The sequence below is a fragment of the Pecten maximus genome, chromosome 12 (assembly GCF_902652985.1).
Source record: "Pecten maximus chromosome 12, xPecMax1.1, whole genome shotgun sequence".
NCBI lineage: Eukaryota > Metazoa > Mollusca > Bivalvia > Pectinida > Pectinidae > Pecten > Pecten maximus.
The window spans coordinates 39,315,301-39,336,845 of NC_047026.1; the positions used below are offsets into that span (position 1 = coordinate 39,315,301).

Below are 21,545 nucleotides of genomic sequence, written 5' to 3' on the forward strand. Positions count from 1 at the left end.
TGACCAGGTGAGCTTATAACAAGAGTACTGAGTACTGACCAGGTGAGCTTATAACAAGAGTACTGAGTACTAAGTTTGTATAGGAAATATATCTGTATTTCTCCTCCAAATACTTAATAGCGCATGACCCAAAATTAAAACAGACATATATAGCTGTATATCTTCTCCAAATACTTGACAGCGCATGACCCAAAATAAAACAGACATTTTAAAGTGTTCTTCGATTTATTTTATGTTTGCTCAATACAGTACAATTTATCACATAGGTGACCAAAATTACATGATGGAGTACAATTATCACATACATGACACATCACATTCTACTGTAAGTATGATGATGAAACAGAACACATAGTTATGGTGAAACAGAGACATCAACATACCAGAGGCTAACCATTCAAAAAGTGGGTCACTAAAAGTCGAGACAGCCTTCAAACTATTCAATACTATGTCGTTTTTGTATTGAAAGCTTTTTATGTCACTTTTTACAGATTATAAAATTTATTTTATCAAATATATTAAACCAGAAGAAAGAAAAATCTCCAGGTGGAGAGATACTCAAAATACCAAACAACCTGCTAAGTTTGTATGTGTTGTGGTTCATCTACCAGGCTAGAGAACTTTTGTTTGTTGTGGTTCATCTACCAGGCTTCAGAACTAAAAATATTAAGTTCAATACTAATTCTAATGAAGCAAACTAGTGTTAAAAACATTAGTAATGGAAAACAAACAATGATTTGTTTAAAGCAAACGGAAATAAAACACAGAGAGGTTTTATACTGTACTTAACAACTTGGCTGGCGACTAACTTTTCCAATTGGCACCTAGATTTTATGACTTGGTAGCCAAATAGGCCACCTGGTAAAAATGTCCACTTTGAACCCAGATCAAGTATATGTTGAGTAAATGACAATAGAAAAGTAATTAGCCTACACAATATGTAGGTTTTAGAACTGTGAAAAATAAACCTGCCAAAAATGAAAATTTGTCCAATATTCCAAAAGATCTGAGTGTAAGTGATGAAAGGGGAACAAATAGCACTATACATAGAGAAAATAAATAGATAAATAACTACCCAGGTAAAGAAAGAGTACAAAGTTATAAAGATATTTACAGATATCAAACACGAATCACCAAAAACATCATAATCAGGACATGTTATGAGCTATGTTGATGGTATGAACTCTGAAATATGATGAAAACGTCAAAATCATAATTGTAATTACAAACATAAATTATTGTGCTGTAGATACATGTACGAAGATGCTCGTCTTGTTGGTAATGTGAAGTATTTGTCCACACACCTTGGAACTGATATGTGAATGATAGACAAAACACAACAAATATTTATTACACCTTTTTTTTTCAAAGAATGAATATCTTGTTACATTCTAAGATTTAAATTTGAAAATTGTGGAACTGAAGTATCCTACCATACTTGTTTCTTTGCAATATTGATATTAAATTTATCTAGCAGTACATTAGGAAAACTACCATTTTTTCTATCAAAAGTACACATTTAATAAAATAATTGGTTATGTTTTCTTTCATAATTACTGATTTTAACTCATTTTATAAAGACAATCTGTAGGGAAACATGGTTCACAATTACGAATGTATAATTAGATCACATATTAAGTAATGCCACTGATCCAGATATCTTTATATCATTTAGCTTCTATGTTGTCATCTGCTGATGGTTAATCCATGTAAGAAAAGATTATATACTAACTACCTAGGTTAATCACTAATTATGATATTTACTGATCCAAGTAAGCCTGTATCTAAAGACTACACCATCCTATTCCCACAAGTCAACCCAGTGAGTTAACATCAGTGAGTTAACATCAGATCTAAGTAGGATGGTGAGCTACAAGTAAGGACTTCTCATCAGTAAATCATGTACTAATATATAGAATTGTATATAATATATACGTGTTAATAACTACAGCGATACAATAGCATAGTAAATTCCTTCTTGTCAGGGGAAGTAATCCTCAGTCAGGGGGAAGTAATTCTCAACATAAACCATACTACAGCGAAAAAAGAAGTTCGTCAATATTTGGAATTTAACAGTTTCACATTGTCATTCTTGAATTTTTTTTTGATTTTTTTTTTTTTTACAATTTGTGATGACAATGTGCCATTAATACTATTATCATACATATTGACCTAGAAAGTTAAACAAATGAAAAATACATTTGAACTTCTTTGATCAAAATTGCAATGTTTACTTTTTTATCTATGTGTGGAGAGGGGAGAGGTGTTTGATGTCCTAATTCTAATAAATGTAAATTGTAACTTTGATTTTTTATACCATCCGTATCCATCCCCAGTGTATTCAGATTTAATTTGTATGAGTTTTGCTTCCAAAGAATTCTACAGTTATTAATATAAGGTACTGAATCTAGCCTATTGTTGAAAAGATTACTAAATATGTCTAATTAATCTCAAATGTGTCTTTATCTCCTTAAATCAAAAACAATTAAAAAACATACATACAATATACATGTATTTACGATGTGTTCACATTACAATAACAAAAAAAATGTTTTTCAAGATCTTTCACATATTTGTCAAGTTTATAAAAAAATTTAACAGTGTCCTTCAAAAAAGCGAACTACATGTCACACATTTTGACCTCATCCATTGTCAACTAACAAATGAGCATTAATTGAATCATTTTGACCTCATCCATTGTCAACTAACAAATGAGCATTAATTGAATCATAATCACTGAATTAATCAGACATAAAAATGTACCCTTGTAGAAATTTGCATAAATCATTTGGTCTTCCTGTGGAATTTATGTGAAAACACCAGAGAATTTCCTAATTATGAGATACCTAAAGAGTGACAGCTATTAGTCTCTAAAAGCAGCTCGGCTTCCCCTTCTCCATAATCAATCTGTTTTATAAAATGGAGTGGTTTTGAAGGCAACACTGCTACACTATATGAGGTACAACAGCTAGGGTATTGTCTTGCTCAAGAATATATATGTATAAGTGTGGAGCATACCAAAATGCTATTGATGGGTGTATAGAGATAAAGGGTCTGAGCTCAGGGTGGTAGTTACAGGATTAAAATTTCATCCTTGATTTATTCTATCATTAATACAAAATCAGGACCGAGAATTTTATGCAAATAAGCAAGTTATGCAAATAACCGATATGCAATAAAGTGGACTCATCTGTAGTTACAAAGTCTGTTTATGGCTTATATTTTATAGCTTGACAATTCCTCTCCAGACAATTTAGAGACATACAATATTACTGAGACTAGCAATCACACTATTTCTTTCATTTAACATTGATATTTCCCATTGATATTTCCCTCACATTCCGAAATTTGACCTTTAAAATTGACCTTCAAGATAAACTTGTGACCTGACAATTTAGCATTAAAATCTCTTATACAGTATGTAAAATGTGTGTTGAAATTTTTTAAAAAGAGAATTCATTAAAAACAAAATACATAATTGTCAAAAAATTAATTGACTCTGGCCATCTGATGAGTTTGAAGGTCAATATAAAAGTCAAATTTTCAGACAATCATTCATGCAGGCTACTTTCAATCTAATTACTGATCATTATGGCCCTCAATATGCATTTCAGAACAGTGAAATGATGATAAAGTGATACAAATTCTCTCAAGATTCCCAACAGGTTAAATTTCAGTTCCAGTTACGTGATTATCAAAACTTAAAACAGATTTATTCTTGAATTTAAAATAAAACAATCTGATCTTGTAAAGTAATGAAAAAGATTAGCTTCATGTTTTACATAAATGATGTATGTATGGATGTGAATGTATCAGGATTGATGGAAATACAAAATATGTTTCATTGCAATCTCCGTTGAACATTAATAGAAGGTTAAAATAAAAGCGAGGTTTGATAAAACTCTGACTAGTATTATAACTTATATATGTATTTGATTTTGTTTTCAAACAAATTAAAAATGTCTGACAGAGATGATATTTTTCGACTGATGATTTAACTTTCTACCTACTTGTTTTATTTACATACCTATTGTTAGATAAAATTAGAAAATTGTACAAACACAAAAACATGTATAAACAAACATTTCTTTCCCGTCACCAAACTTTTATGAGAGCATCTAACAACGTAAGAAACTGCTGTAATTTTCATGATCTTTAAAGTATTTCTTTTCACTGACGAAGTTTGATATAAGTAACAACATACAACAACAAGGTAATGCTGATTCATTATGATTTAAACAATAACACACTAATAAAGCCCGTATTCCCACCCCAACAAAACTCTGAAAACGTAATACTTAATTTGAACATAATTGCCTGATCAAAGCTTTTTACAATTCTTCATCCAGTCACATCATGTCTGTATCAACACTAGGATATGTCCTCACAGTGACTTCCTGGAATATTAGTAAAGGAATCAAATGGACCCATAGAATCATAGGTTTGTCAGTGTGAACAGGGAATCTCAGTCCGAGTGTATGAGTTTGGCTGGCCAGCTCTCGGCAAGCCTCCTAGTGACCAGTCAAAGTCTTATACAAGGGTGACATATCCCTGTCTGAGGAACAGACACATGTTTGGTTATTTTTCTCACATACTTACAAATAAACAAAATTCTAGACAGAACAAAAAATTATCGAAAGTCATTCGTCAAAAAACGTGAGGTTGAAACAGGGAATTACCCATTCATAACAATTGTATGACGTCAGAGAAACAATACATGATGTCATGCTAACAATTCATCATTATGATGTTGTACCTAGTGTTGGCTGTCTTTCCCTACCCTGTGAGCTATCTCCTCCCTAGTAACAATAGATCACCTGTGAAGTAGGGAGAACAAGGATTCTGTGTTAATCCTCTTAATTGACCTGTTGAAAGGGATGTTACAGAATATGACCCTCATCTGTTGGGGTGGGCTTATTTGTGAGCATGAGTTAACATTGATCATTGCTAAATTACATACACAGGTAATATTGTAATACAACCAGTTTTTATTCTCGACAATTAATTAGTAATATACCCTTCCTGAAAGGCGACATTATGTAGACTAATAGAATATCACCTGACTCTGGTAAATTATTTTATTATAACCCATTTTTCAAAAGAAAAACTTAACGCCAAACACTAAATTTGAAATTTTTTCAGTTTTCATGAAAACAAAAAGTTCTACATAATAGAAAATAAAATGATCTTTAAACTCTGATAATAACTTTTAGGTTTCATAAATATATCTCTGTAGTGATGGCCATTGTAGTCACTTAATTTACAACAAGAGATCCCAGAGGGATCTTGGCGCCCACCATTGAATGATCTTCATAGGTTCCATGTCAGATTGATCTTTTCTCTACTTTTCCCTTCATTTTACTAATCTGTGCAAATTGAGACATCCCTCCAGTACTTTTCAAACAAGGGAATCCTAACTATATAAGAAATTTGAGATTTAACGATAATGGCTGTTTGTTTGCCAGGTTGTTTTCAGGACAGACTGGTCCAAAAATGCAATACAAGGGACCAAGGGGAACCTACTTATGAAATTTGTGAAAGATCCATTCAGTACTTTGAGAAATAGAGATAACAAACTTCAATTGTCAAAATCCAAGATGGCGGTCTGTCGGCCATATTGTTTTCCAATTGATCTCAAAATGCAATAAGCATAACGAGGCACTAAGGGGAACCTCCATATGAAATTTGAGAAAGATCCCTTCAGTACTTTCTCAGAAATAGCGATAACAATCTTCAATTGTGAAAATCCAAGATGGCTGCCTGTCGGCGATGTTGTTTTCCGATTGGTCTCAAATCGCAATATGCATAACTAGGCACCAAGGGGAACCTTCATATGAACTTTGAGAAAGATCCCTTCAGCACTTTCTCAGAAATAGCGATAACAAACTTCAATTGTCAAAATCCAAGATGGCTGCCTGTCGGCCATGTTGTTTTCAGATTGGTCTCAAAACGCAATATGCATAACTAGGCACCAAGGGGAACCTTCATATGAAATTTGAGAAAGATCCCTTCAGTACTTTCTCAGAAATAGCGATAACAAACTTCAATTGTCAAAATCCAAGATGGCTGCCTGTCGGCCATGTTGTTTTCAGATTGGTCTCAAAACGCAATATGCATAACTAGGCACCAAGGGGAACCTTCATATGAAATTTGAGAAAGATCCCTTCAGTACTTTCTCAGAAATAGCGATAACAAACTTCAATTGTCAAAATCCAAGATGGCTGCCTGTCGGCCATGTTGTTTTCCGATTGGTCTCAAATCGCAATATGCATAACTAGGCACCAAGGGGAACCTTCATATGAAATTTGAGAAAGATCCCTTCAGCACTTTCTCAGAAATAGCGATAACAAACTTCAATTGTCAAAATCCAAGATGGCTGCCTGTCGGCCATGTTGTTTTCAGATTGGTCTCAAAACGCAATATGCATAACTAGGCACCAAGGGGAACCTTCATATGAAATTTGAGAAAGATCCCTTCAGTACTTTCTCAGAAATAGCGATAACAAACTTCAATTGTCAAAATCCAAGATGGCTGCCTGTCGGCCATGTTGTTTTCAGATTGGTCTCAAAACGCAATATGCATAACTAGGCACCAAGGGGAACCTTCATATGAAATTTGAGAAAGATCCCTTCAGTACTTTCTCAGAAATAGCGATAACAAACTTCAATTGTGAAAATCCAAGATGGCTGCCTGTCGGCCATGTTGTTTTCAGATTGGTCTCAAAACGCAATATGCATAACTAGGCACCAAGGGGAACCTACATATGAAATTTGAGAAAGATCCCTTCAGTACTTTCTGAGAAATAGCGATAACAAGAATTGTTTACGGACGGAGGGACGGACGGACGGAGGGACGGACGGAGGGACGGACGGACGACGGACCACGGACGCAGGGCGATTTGAATAGCCCACCATCTGATGATGGTGGGCTAAAAAACTAAATAAGGATGTGTGTCAATTAAATGATCATCACCGTGGACAACAGAGCATAATTACAGAAACATCTGATGTCTCACAATCATTATTTTTTGGTTCAAAAACCAAAGTCAAGATTGATCTTCAGAAACCAAAGTCAAGATTGATCTTCAGAAACCAAAGTCAAGATCTGATCTACAGAAACCAAAGTCAAGACTGATCTTCAGAAACCAAAGTCAAGATTGATCTTCAGAAACCAAAGTCCAGTTCTGATCTTCAGAAACCAAAGTCAAGATTGATCTTCAGAAACCAAAGTCCAGTTCTGATCTTCAGAAACCAAAGTCAAGATCTGATCTACAGAAACCAAAGTCCAGATATGATCTTCAGAAACCAAAGTACAGATCTGATCTACAGAAACCAAAGTCCAGTTCTGATCTTCAGAAACCAAAGTCAAGATCTGATCTACAGAAACCAAGGTGTGTAGTAAAATCACATATCTAGACTGAAAATCTAGAAACTTTCTTAATAAACATAGGTAGGGAAAAAATCATACTATTTTTTTCCACTTTGAAAATCGATACATTAAAATGGTGTCATCATAAAAACAAATATGTATGTATTGTACCAAAAAATCATGGAATGGAAAATCAAATAATGTATAGACTCTTAAAAGTACCCAGTTTTTATAGCAAGGGAGGAGCACAGTAAGGATTAGAATTGGAGGAAGGATTAAAAAACATCCCTTGAGAACATTCCTGGGGGTTTTGATCTGAAGCTACATTTTGAGCGAAAATGAAGACTTCAATTTGTATTTAACATACCTGGTATACATTGGTATATTCATAGAGGGATGTAATACTGAAATGTTTTTAAATTTAGAAAAATATCCACACAAAAAGAAATATGTCAAATATCAAATGTCTTGGGTCAAAAACATTGGGATCAAATTAGACTCAATACAGCGAAGATAAATGTCCAATAAATAAGTACAACACATCAGATATTTTGATTTCAGATAACTATATAGACAGGGGATGCCTCCTGGTGACCTTGTGTTCACCGGGAATATCCAGGCAGAAAAATCCAAACTTCAAAGTCAGAACCATTTTGTTAATCTTGAACGCATTTCTGGGGTACGCTTTATCATGTCTCAGTCCATTGCAGGGGAGGTAACTGTGGCCCAGCTGCAGTATCTCTTCAGGCATACAAACATCCTGTAAACAAGTTAAAATCAAAGTTATAAATAAGAATATAATCTCCTCTATTTATAGTTATATTCACTTTGACATTAAACAGGAGGCTCAATTGGCCTGTATTGCTCACCTTTTACTAATAACACTTTCATAAATTAACTTTAAAGAAATACTTGTTTTTGTGTTCTTTTACAGACTGATAATAGTAACCCTTGGTACTCTTTAATTCCTTATGAGTCAACCCTATAATGACGTAATATTTCATATAGTTCCTGTACATTTCTCAAGAATCATTAAGTTATGAACATGTCAGATGACTCACACGGCAGCCCCCAGGAAGAAAGAACAAGCATGTGTGAGCAGAAGTTGTGGTAGGTGGTCGATAGTAAACACGCCGCTCTTCGTTACTCGGGTATTCCGGGAGGTCGCTTTATCCCGACTGATGCGGTGTTTAAATCGCCCACTCCAGTCACTGCAGGAAAAGTCAGGAATAAAGAGAGATGAATAAAAGATTTTAAATATTTCTATTTATTACATCACAACCCTAAATCCTCCCCCCCCCCCACACCAAAAAAAAAGAAAAAGAAAAAAAAAAAAAAGATGTACCCAACCCCTCCACCTCTTAATTTCAAAAGGAACAGAAAAATAACAAACTAGCATACCTGGGAGGGTGAGCCTCAGGTCTACTGGACCAATCCCAGATCCAGTCAGTTCCTGGATCTCTGTCCGAGTCCTACAACACAAACATACATGTACAATCTTAATAGTTCTGTCCGAGTCCTACAACACAAACATACATGTACTACAACACAAACATACACGTACAATCTTAATAGTTCTGTCCGAGTCCTACAACACAAACATACATGTACAATCTTAATAGTTCTGTCCGAGTCCTACAACACAAACATACACGTACAATCTTAATAGTTCTGTCAGAGTCCTACAACACAAACATACATATACAATCTTAATAGTTCTGTCCGAGTCCTACAACACAAACATACACGTACAATCTTAATAGTTCTGTCAGAGTCCTACAACACAAACATACATGTACAATCTTAATAGTTCTGTCAGAGTCCTACAACACAAACATACACGTACAATCTTAATAGTTCTGTCAGAGTCCTACAACACAAACATACATGTACAATCTTAATAGTTCTCACAAACATACACGTACAATCTTAATAGTTCTGTCAGAGTCCTACAACACAAACATACACATACAATCTTAATAGTTCTGTCCGAGTCCTACAACACAAACATACACGTACAATCTTAATAGTTCTGTCAGAGTCCTAAAACACAAACATACACGTACAATCTTAATAGTTCTGTCAGAGTCCTAAAACACAAACATACACGTACAATCTTAATAGTTCTGTCAGAGTCCTAAAACACAAACATACATGTACTACAACACAAACATACATGTACAATCTTAGTTAATAGTGGATCTTTTTCATGACAATAGGTGTTGATAGGACAATTAGCAATACTAAAACCAACTGGCGACAACATGTAATATGCAGACAAGTGTAATCCTAAGTCTCTTAGATGGATATGGAGCTAAACTCAAAGTCACTGTCAAGGCAGAAACTATATATGTCACATAAAAGGGGAACCTACTTAATTTGAGAAAGATCCATGAAGAACTTTCCAAGAAATAGAAATAAAATATTTTAACTGTAAGGGGAACCTATGTATGATATGAAATTTGAAAAATATCCTTCAAGTACTTTCTAAGAAATGGCAGTGACGGACGGACGGACGGACGGATGGATGGACGATGATACAGACAAGATCGACTTATGGGATGAAGTCTTTTGACTGAGAACTTGTAGGGTGCAAGGCACAAGTTTTAATTTGATATGGACATCACATTTAATTTCCGTTAATTCCGTCACTAAAAAAAGCACATGTGCAATGAGATTTAATGATGAATTATGGGAAAAAACACAAATTTACATTAAATTTCCTCTCCAACAGGCGACGAAGATTTTTTGCACGGAATGAATCGTTAATTCACCCCACAAGTATATCTGAGTGAGGACGGACGGACAGATGGATGGACAGACACACAGAAGGACACAGACGAAGGGCGATTTGAATATATAGCACACCCATCTGATGATGGTAGGCTAATCAGCTTTCAGTGACATATAACCGTAAACGTAAAAATGAACTTTGTTATGCAGCCTTATTTGGTAGCGGTACTACACCAGATAATAAACTCTTATTAATTACAGTATATGTATTTTTGCTGTACGTTGAATTACATAGTGCATTACCTGTGTTGCCAGTTCATTGTTTGGACTGTGTGGGCTCTTTGGGCTGAAAGAAAAAAATAACAATAAATATTTGAATTCATTATATATATATAATTACCCTGAATGTTTTGCATTTAAGCAGCCGTTTCTATCTTGATAACATAATTGAAGTTTGATGTTCAAGTCATCATGGATGGGAGAGGCCATGCCAGTGACTTTTCTAAAACATGAAGTGTAAATCATTTTGAACTAATTATAAGATGAAGTACAGCATGTATTACACTGAACATATATACAATTGTACATTACAAGGTGTATACTCATTACTGAACATGAACACAGCTCTTTTTATTTTTCTGAACTCTGATTTTCATTTGCCAAGGATTCGAAGCTAAGAAACTAAGAATGGATATAGTGATATATTGTAGTTATTTCATTCAGAATTGGATACTGAGATATAGAAATCATGGATTTCATTCAGGATTGGATACCGAGATATAGAAATCATGGATTTCATTCAGGATTGGATACCGAGATATAGAAATCATGGATTTCATTCAGAATTGGATACTGATCATGAGATATAGAAATCATAGATTTCATTCAGGATTGGATACTGAGATATAGAAATCATGGATTTCATTCAGGATTGTGATACCGAGATATAGAAATCATGGATTTCATTCAGGATTGTGATACCGAGATATAGAAATCATGGATTTCATACAGAATTGGATACCGAGATATAGAAATCATGGATTTCATACAGAATTGAATACTGATCATGAGATATGCATAGAAATAATGGATTTCATTCAGGAATTTGAAAATGGACATTAATTTTGTAACTTGTGAACAACTCTCGACAGGCAATATTATTTATAGGATTACAAGGGATAGCTGTCAGTCAGGATAGAGTACTTTAATTTGTATGGTAATAGACACATTCTGTGTTTTTGTTAGCAGAAAATCAATACAATGTTCATACAACTTCTTAAACTTGTACAAACATATACAGCTACAGACATCACGCATGCAGCACCACATTATAATGGAAAGAATGTTGTATATACGTCAATGAACTTATAGCCGAGTGTAGAATGTAGATATTGTCATTACAATTCCCTCCACAATTTCTATCCCGAGATAATCATCACCTATATACAGTGAATACCAAATGTACGAATATACCCAGTAAACAATTTTAGAAGCCAAAAAAACATTACATGATGTGATGTAATTTGATCTGCTAAAATCTTAATGATGGTTTTAGATTAAAACAGATTATGACAAACTTTTACAATTACAATAAAATGTACATGTCAAGTTTGGTGTGACTTAAAATGTGATGTGTTAAAATCTAATATCAAGTTGAGACTAAATTTCCTTCTAAAATGTCAAGAGTTGTGATTAGATTATAAATACATAAGATGGACTAAACTCGTCAACAGTGTCAACAATGTCAACACTAGATTTATTTCCTTGAAAAAAGGTAGGGGCGCCCTTATTAGGGCAGGCGCCCTTATTAGGTCAAATACGGTATATATATTTTAATTTGAAATCTGCTACACACAGAAATATAAGTCTAAACACAGGTGGCTGTCATCTATAAGTATGGTGCACCTAGTACATATTACTCTCACTAAGATATATATATACACCATATACAACCACATAAACTTGTAATCAATTACATGATGCATTTATATGTTATAACAGCTACTTATGTAGCTCACAGCCAAGACCAGAGATACCAGCCGTACAACAAGTCTCACAGAACTTGCACTTATGACATGTTCAAGTAGTATAAGGGTCACTGATACATGGGATGTTTGAATTCTTTGAATTCATTCGTGCATTTAGAAAGCATTTAAAACACTAAGATCATTATGGTGTGTATGGGGAGTGGAAGGTATCAGATATACACTTTTGTGGAGACTCAATAAAATGGAAAATTCCTGAGACTTGTGTTATCAATCAACAAAATGATATTGAAAGAGGTGTAATAACCTCCAATATTCATTTCTGAATGAAACCAAATACAAGCTGATATTGTCATTTGGTTATAATGTGAGCAGGTTATATTTTACACCCCATTTACAGTGAGTTCTCTATACAAAATGTACACATAGATGGATTTATAAAAAGATGTTTCTGCCATTATCAATTGGAGATCATAGTTGAGCCTTTGCTTTTCTACCCCTGGGTCTCCAGTCATTATAGATCTGACATGGTTAGACCTAGGTTTTCTATCCCTGGCCATGGGTCCCCTGTCATTATAGATCAGACATGGTTAGACCTTGGTTTTCTACCCCTGGGTCTCCTGTCATTATAGATCAGACATGGTTAGACCTTGGTTTTCTACCCCTGGGTCTCCTGTCATTATAGATCAGACATGGTTAGACCTTGGTTTTCTACCCCTGGGTCTCCAGTCCTGTCATTATAGATCAGACATGGTTAGACCTCGGTTTTCTACCCCTGGGTCTCCTGTCATTATAGATCAGACATGGTTAGACCTTGGTTTTCTACCCCTGGGTCTCCAGTCATTATAGATCAGACATAGTTAGACCTTGGTTGTCTACCCCTGGGTCTCCTGTCATTATAGATCAGACATGGTTAGGTTTGGTTTTCTACCCCTGGGTCTCCTGTCATTATAGATCAGACATGGTTAGACCTTGGTTTTCTACCCCTGGGTCTCCTGTCATTATAGATCAGACATGGTTAGACCTCGGTTTTCTACCCCTGGGTCTCCTGTCATTATAGATCAGACATGGTTAGACCTTGGTTTTCTACCCCTGGGTCTCCTGTCATTATAGATCAGACACGGTTAGACCTTGGTTTTCTACCCCTGGGTCTCCTGTCATTATAGATCAGACATGGTTAGACCTTGGTTTTCTACCCCTGGGTCCCCTGTCATTATAGATCAGACATGGTTAGACCTTGGTTTTCTACCCCTGGGTCCCTGTCATTATAGATCAGACATGGTTAGACCTTGGTTTTCTACCCCTGGGTCTCCTGTCATTATAGATCAGACATGGTTAGACCTTGGTTTTCTACCCCTGGGTCCCTGTCATTATAGATCAGACATGGTTAGACCTTGGTTGTCTACCCCTGGGTCTCCAGTCCTGTCATTATAGATCAGACACGTTTAGACCTTGGTTTTCTACCCCTGGGTGTCCTGTCATTATAGATCAGACACGGTTAGACCTTGGTTTTCTACCCCTGGGTCTCCTGTCATTATAGATCAGACATGGTTAGACCTTGGTTTTCTACCCCTGGGTCCCCTGTCATTATAGATCAGACATGGTTAGACCTTGGTTTTCTACCCCTGGGTCTCCTGTCATTATAGATCAGACACGGTTAGACCTTGGTTTTCTACCCCTGGGTCTCCTGTCATTATAGATCAGACATGGTTAGACCTTGGTTTTCTACCCCTGGGTCCCCTGTCATTATAGATCAGACATGGTTAGACCTTGGTTTTCTACCCCTGGGTCCCTGTCATTATAGATCAGACATGGTTAGACCTTGGTTTTCTACCCCTGGGTCTCCTGTCATTATAGATCAGACATGGTTAGACCTTGGTTTTCTACCCCTGGGTCCCTGTCATTATAGATCAGACATGGTTAGACCTTGGTTGTCTACCCCTGGGTCTCCAGTCCTGTCATTATAGATCAGACACGTTTAGACCTTGGTTTTCTACCCCTGGGTGTCCTGTCATTATAGATCAGACACGTTTAGACCTTGGTTTTCTACCCCTGGGTGTCCTGTCATTATAGATCAGACATGGTTAGACCTTGGTTTTCTACCCCTGGGTCCCTGTCATTATAGATCAGACATGGTTAGGTTTGGTTTTCTACCCCTGGGTCCCTGTCATTATAGATCAGACATGGTTAGACCTTGGTTTTCTACACCTGGGTCTCCTGTCATTATAGATCAGACATGGTTAGACCTTGGTTTTCTACCCCTGGGTCTCCTGTCATTATAGATCAGACATGGTTAGACCTTGGTTTTCTACCCCTGGGTCTCCTGTCATTATAGATCAGACATGGTTAGGTTTGGTTTTCTACCCCTGGGTCTCCTGTCATTACAGATCAGACAAGGTTAGACCTTGGTTTTCTACCCCTGGGTCTCCTGTCATTATAGATCAGACATGGTTAGACCTTGGTTTTCTACCCCTGGGTCTCCTGTCATTATAGATCAGACATGGTTAGACCTTGGTTTTCTACCCCTGGGTCCCTGTCATTATAGATCAGACATGGTTAGACCTTGGTTTTCTACCCCTGGGTCCCTGTCATTATAGATCAGACAAGGTTAGACCTTGGTTTTCTACCCCTGGGTCTCCAGTCCTGTCATTATAGATCAGACATGGTTAGACCTTGGTTTTCTACCCCTGGGTCCCCTGTCATTATAGATCAGACATAGTTAGACCTTGGTTTTCTACCCCTGGGTCTCCTGTCATTATAGATCAGACATGGTTAGACCTTGGTTTTCTACCCCTGGGTCTCCTGTCCTGTCATTATAGATCAGACATGGTTAGACCTTGGTTTTCTACCCCTGGGTCTCCAGTCATTATAGATCAGACATGGTTAGACCTTGGTTTTCTACCCCTGGGTCTCCTGTCATTATAGATCAGACATGGTTAGGTTTGGTTTTCTACCCCTGGGTCTCCTGTCATTATAGATCAGACATGGTTAGACCTTGGTTTTCTACCCCTGGGTCTCCAGTCCGTCATTATAGATCAGACAATGGTTAGACTTGGTTTTCTACCCCTGGGTCCTGTCATTATAGATCAGACATGGTTAGACCTTGGTTTTCTACCCCTGGGTCTCCAGTCATTATAGATCAGACATGGTTAGACCTTGGTTTTCTACCCCTGGGTCTCCTGTCATTATAGATCAGACATGGTTAGACCTTGGTTTTCTACCCCTGGGTCTCCAGTCATTATAAATCAGACATGGTTAGACCTTGGGTTTTCTACCCCTGGGTCTCCTGTCATTATAGATCAGACATGGTTAGGCTTGCTTTTCTACCCCTGGGTCTCCAGTCCTGTCATTATAGATCGGACATGGTTAGACCTTGGTTTTCTACCCCTGGGTCCCCTGTCATTATAGATCAGACATGGTTAGACCTTGGTTTTCTACCCCTGGGTCTCCTGTCATTATAGATCAGACATGGTTAGACCTTGGTTTTCTACCCCTGGGTCTCCAGTCATTATAGATCAGACATGGTTAGACCTTGGTTTTCTACCCCTGGGTCCCCTGTCATTATAGATCAGACATGGTTAGACCTTGGTTTTCTACCCCTGGGTCCCTGTCATTATAGATCAGACATGGTTAGACCTTGGTTTTCTACCCCTGGGTCTCCTGTCATTATAGATCAGACATGGTTAGACCTTGGTTTTCTACCCCTGTCGGTCTCCTGTCATTATAGATCAGACATGGTTAGGTTTGGTTTTCTACCCCTGGGTCTCCTGTCATTACAGATCAGACAAGGTTAGACCTTGGTTGTCTACCCCTGGGTCCCCTGTCATTATAGATCAGACATGGTTAGACCTTGGTTTTCTACCCCTGGGTCCCTGTCATTATAGATCAGACAAGGTTAGACCTTGGTTTTCTACCCCTGGGTCTCCAGTCCTGTCATTATAGATCAGACATGGTTAGACCTTGGTTTTCTACCCCTGAGTCCCCTGTCATTATAGATCAGACATAGTTAGACCTTGGTTTTCTACCCCTGGGTCTCCTGTCATTATAGATCAGACATGGTTAGACCTTGGTTTTCTACCCCTGGGTCTCCTGTCCTGTCATTATAGATCAGACATGGTTAGACCTTGGTTTTCTACCCCTGGGTCTCCAGTCATTATAGATCAGACATGGTTAGACCTTGGTTTTCTACCCCTGGGTCTCCTGTCATTATAGATCAGACATGGTTAGGTTTGGTTTTCTACCCCTGGGTCTCCTGTCATTATAGATCAGACATGGTTAGACCTTGGTTTTCTACCCCTGGGTCTCCAGTCCCGTCATTATAGATCAGACAAGGTTAGACCTTGGTTTTCTACCCCTGGGTCCTGTCATTATAGATCAGACATGGTAAGACCTTGGTTTTCTACCCCTGGGTCTCCAGTCATTATAGATCAGACATGGTTAGACCTTGGTTTTCTACCCCTGGGTCTCCTGTCATTATAGATCAGACATGGTTAGACCTTGGTTTTCTACCCCTGGGTCTCCAGTCATTATAAATCAGACATGGTTAGACCTTGGGTTTTCTACCCCTGGGTCTCCTGTCATTATAGATCAGACATGGTTAGGCTTGCTTTTCTACCCCTGGGTCTCCAGTCCTGTCATTATAGATCAGACATGGTTAGACCTTGGTTTTCTACCCCTGGGTCCCCTGTCATTATAGATCAGACATGGTTAGACCTTGGTTTTCTACCCCTGGGTCTCCTGTCATTATAGATCAGACATGGTTAGACCTTGGTTTTCTACCCCTGGGTCTCCAGTCATTATAGATCAGACATGGTTAGACCTTGGTTTTCTACCCCTGGGTCCCCTGTCATTATAGATCAGACATGGTTAGACCTTGGTTTTCTACCCCTGGGTCTCCTGTCATTATAGATCAGACATGGTTAGACCTTGGTTTTCTACCCCTGGGTCTCCTGTCATTATAGATCAGACATGGTTAGGTTTGGTTTTCTACCCCTGGGTCTCCTGTCATTATAGATCAGACATGGTTAGACCTTGGTTTTCTACCCCTGGGTCTCCAGTCATTATAGATCAAACATGGTTAGACCTTGGTTTTCTACCCCTGGGTCTCCTGTCATTATAGATCAGACATGGTTAGACCTTGGTTTTCTACCCCTGGGTCTCCAGTCATTATAGATCAGATATGGTTAGACCTTGGTTTTCTACCCCTGGGTCTCCTGTCATTATAGATCAGACATGGTTAGACCTTGGTTTTCTACCCCTGGGTCTCCTGTCATTATAGATCAGACATGGTTAGACCTTGGTTTTCTACCCCTGGGTCTCCAGTCATTATAGATCAAACATGGTTAGACCTTGGTTTTCTACCCCTGGGTCTCCTGTCATTATAGATCAGACATGGTTAGACCTTGGTTTTCTACCCCTGGGTCTCCTGTCAATATAAGATCAGACATGGTTAGACCTTGGTTTTCTACCCCTGGGTCCCTGTCATTATAGATCAGACATGGTTAGACCTTGGTTTTCTACCCCTGGGTCCCTGTCATTATAGATCAGACATGGTTAGACCTTGGTTTTCTACCCCTGGGTCTCCTGTCATTATAGATCAGACATGGTTAGACCTTGGTTTTCTACCCCTGGGTCTCCTGTCATTATAGATCAGACATGGTTACTGGTTTTCTACCCCTGGGTCTCCTGTCATTATAGATCAGACATGGTTAGACCTTGGTTTTCTACCCCTGGGTCTCCAGTCATTATAGATCAGACATGGTTAGACCTTGGTTTTCTACCCCTGGGTCTCCTGTCATTATAGATCAGACATGGTTAGACCTTGGTTTTCTACCCCTGGGTCTCCTGTCATTATAGATCAGACATGGTTAGACCTTGGTTTTCTACCCCTGGGTCTCCTGTCATTATAGATCAGACATGGTTAGACCTTGGTTTTCTACCCCTGGGTCTCCTGTCATTATAGATCAGACATGGTTAGACCTCGGTTTTCTACCCCTGGGTCCCCTGTCATTATAGATCAGACATGGTTAGACCTTGGTTTTCTACCCCTGGGTCTCCTGCCATTATAGATCAGACATGGTTAGACCTTGGTTTTCTACCCCTGGGTCTCCTGTCATTATAGATCAGACATGGTTAGACCTTTGTTTTCTACCCCTGGGTCTCCTGTCAATATAGATCAGACATGGTTAGACCTTGGTTTTCTACCCCTGGGTCCCCTGTCATTATAGATCAGACATGGTTAGACCTTGGTTTTCTACCCCTGGGTCTCCTGTCATTATAGATCAGACATGGTTAGACCTTGGTTTTCTACCCCTGGGTCTCCAGTCCTGTCATTATAGATCAGACATGGTTAGACCTTGGTTTTCAACCCCTGGGTCTCCTGTCATTATAGATCAGACAAGGTTAGACCTTGGTTTTCTACCCCTGGGTCTCCAGTCATTATAGATCAGACAAGGTTAAACCTTGGTTGTCTACCCCTGGGTCCCCTGTCATTATAGATCAGACATGGTTAGACCTTGGTTTTCTACCCCTGGGTCTCCAGTCCTGTCATGATAGATCAGACATGGTTAGACCTTGGTTTTCTACCCCTGGGTCTCCTGTCATTATAGATCAGACAAGGTTAAACCTTGGTTGTCTTCCCCTGGGTCTCCTGTCATTATAGATCAGACATGGTTAGACCTTGGTTTTCTACCCCTGGGTCTCCAGTCATTATAGATCAGACATGGTTAGGTTTGGTTTTCTACCCCTGGGTCTCCTGTCCTGTCATTATAGATCAGACATGGTTAGACCTTGGTTTTCTACCCCTGGGTCTCCAGTCATTATAGATCAGACATGGTTAGACCTTGGTTTTCTACCCCTGGGTCTCCTGTCATTATAGATCAGACATGGTTAGACCTTGGTTTTCTACCCCTGGGTCTCCTGTCATTATAGATCAGACATGGTTAGACCTTGGTTTTCTACCCCTGGGTCCCTGTCATTATAGATCAGACATGGTTAGACCTTGGTTTTCTACCCCTGGGTCTCCTGTCAATATAGATCAGACATGGTTAGACCTTGGTTTTCTACCCCTGGGTCTCCAGTCCTGTCATTATAGATCAGACATGGTGAGGCCTTGGTTTTCTACCCCTGGGTCTCCTGTCCTGTCATTATAGATCAGACACGTTTAGACCTTGGTTTTCTACCCCTGGGTCTCCTGTCATTATAGATCAGACATGGTTAGACCTTGGTTTTCTACCCCTGGGTCTCCAGTCATTATAGATCAGACATGGTTAGACCTTGGTTTTCTACCCCTGGGTCTCCTGTCATTATAGATCAGACATGGTTAGGTTTGGTTTTCTACCCCTGGGTCTCCTGTCATTATAAATCAGACATGGTTAGACCTTGGTTTTCTACCCCTGGGTCTCCAGTCCCGTCATTATAGATCAGACAAGGTTAGACCTTGGTTTTCTACCCCTGGGTCCTGTCATTATAGATCAGACATGGTAAGACCTTGGTTTTCTACCCCTGGGTCTCCAGTCATTATAGATCAGACATGGTTAGACCTTGGTTTTCTACCCCTGGGTCTCCTGTCATTATAGATCAGACATGGTTAGACCTTGGTTTTCTACCCCTGGGTCTCCAGTCATTATAGATCAGACATGGTTAGACCTTGGGTTTTCTACCCCTGGGTCTCCTGTCATTATAGATCAGACATGGTTAGGCTTGCTTTTCTACCCCTGGGTCTCCAGTCCTGTCATTATAGATCAGACATGGTTAGAACTTGGTTTTCTACCCCTGGGTCCCCTGTCATTATAGATCAGACATGGTTAGACCTTGGTTTTCTACCCCTGGGTCTCCTGTCATTATAGATCAGACATGGTTAGACCTTGGTTTTCTACCCCTGGGTCTCCTGTCATTATAGATCAGACATGGTTAGGTTTGGTTTTCTACCCCTGGGTCTCCTGTCATTATAGATCAGACATGGTTAGACCTTGGTTTTCTACCCCTGGGTCTCCAGTCATTATAGATCAGACATGGTTAGACCTTGGTTTTCTACCCCTGGGTCCCTGTCATTATAGATCAGACATGGTTAGACCTTGGTTTTCTACCCCAGGGTCTCCTGTCATTATAGATCAGACATGGTTAGACCTTGGTTTTCTACCCCTGGGTCCCTGTCATTATAGATCAGACATGGTTAGACCTTGGTTTTCTACCCCTGGGTCTCCTGTCATTATAGATCAGACATGGTTAGACCTTGGTTTTCTACCCCTGGGTCCCCTGTCATTATAGATCAGACATAGTTAGACCTTGGTTTTCTACCCCTGGGTCTCCTGTCATTATAGATCAGACATGGTTAGACCTTGGTTTTCTACCCCTGGGTCCCCTGTCATTATAGATCAGACATGGTTAGGTTTGGTTTTCTACCTGTGGTCCCCTTTCCTGACCACTGACCACCCACCGCTGATGACCATCTGTTGAACCTTCAGCTTAAGCTGACCTAATTAATGACTATATACTTGATCTAGCCACTTGACCAGGAGAGTTTGGACATTATGTAATTAAAGGCTTTTACTACCAGATACTGCTATCTCAATGTAATTAAAGGTTTTTACTACCAGATACTATCATCTTTAATCCAAACCAATACATCCATAATGTATATATACATATAGATATTGTGTTGTTCTCTGTCCATAATGTATATATACATATAGATATTGTGTTGTTCTCTGTCCATAATGTATATATACATATAGATATTGTGTTGTTCTCTATCCATAATGTATATATACATATAGATATTGTGTTGTTATCTGTCCATAATGTATATATACATATAGATATTGTGTTGTTCTCTGTCCATAATGTATATATACATATAGATATTGTGTTGTTATCTGTCCATAATGTATATATACATATAGATATTGTGTTGTTATCTGTCCATAATGTATATATACATATAGATATTGTGTTGTTATCTGTCCATAATGTATATATACATATAGATATTGTGTCGTTCTCTGTCCATAATGTATATATACATATAGATATTGTGTTGTTATCTGTCCATAATGTATATATACATATAGATATTGTGTTGTTATCTGTCCATAATGTATATATACATATAGATATTGTGTTGTTATCTGTCCATAATGTATATATACATATAGATATTGTGTTGTTATCTGTCCATAATGTATATATACATATAGATATTGTGTCGTTATCTGTCCATAATGTATATATACATATAGATATTGTGTCGTTCTCTATCCATAATGTATATATACATATAGATATTGTGTCGTTCTCTATCCATAATGTATATATACATATAGATATTGTGTTGTTATCTGTCCATAATGTATATATACATATAGATATTGTGTCGTTCTCTGTCCATAATGTATATATACATATAGATATTGTGTTGTTCTCTATCCATAATGTATATATAGATATAGATATTGTGTT

The 21,545-nt window shown here is 38.1% G+C and overlaps 1 protein-coding gene and 1 long non-coding RNA gene across 2 annotated transcripts in view; both read right to left on the minus strand.

Annotated features, from left to right (window-relative positions):
• Positions 1 to 206: 206 nt before the first annotated feature.
• LOC117339988 lies at positions 207 to 5,263 on the minus strand. Its single transcript, XR_004535347.1, has 2 exons — positions 2,690 to 5,263; positions 207 to 2,641 (listed from the first exon to the last, which is right to left on the minus strand). It is a non-coding gene; the product is annotated as an uncharacterized LOC117339988 (long non-coding RNA).
• Positions 5,264 to 6,936: 1,673 nt separating this feature from the next.
• The window catches only part of LOC117339987 (BCL2/adenovirus E1B 19 kDa protein-interacting protein 3-like), a 30,293-nt gene continuing 15,684 nt past the window's right edge, over positions 6,937 to 21,545 (minus strand). Inside the window, exons 3-6 of the mRNA XM_033901716.1 lie at positions 10,405 to 10,447; positions 8,770 to 8,840; positions 8,430 to 8,579; positions 6,937 to 8,128 (exon numbers count right to left, since the gene is read on the minus strand). Of these exons, the coding sequence (XP_033757607.1) occupies positions 8,065 to 8,128; positions 8,430 to 8,579; positions 8,770 to 8,840; positions 10,405 to 10,447 (328 nt within the window). The 3' untranslated portion in view covers positions 6,937 to 8,064. The remainder of the gene's footprint in view (positions 8,129 to 8,429; positions 8,580 to 8,769; positions 8,841 to 10,404; positions 10,448 to 21,545) is intronic.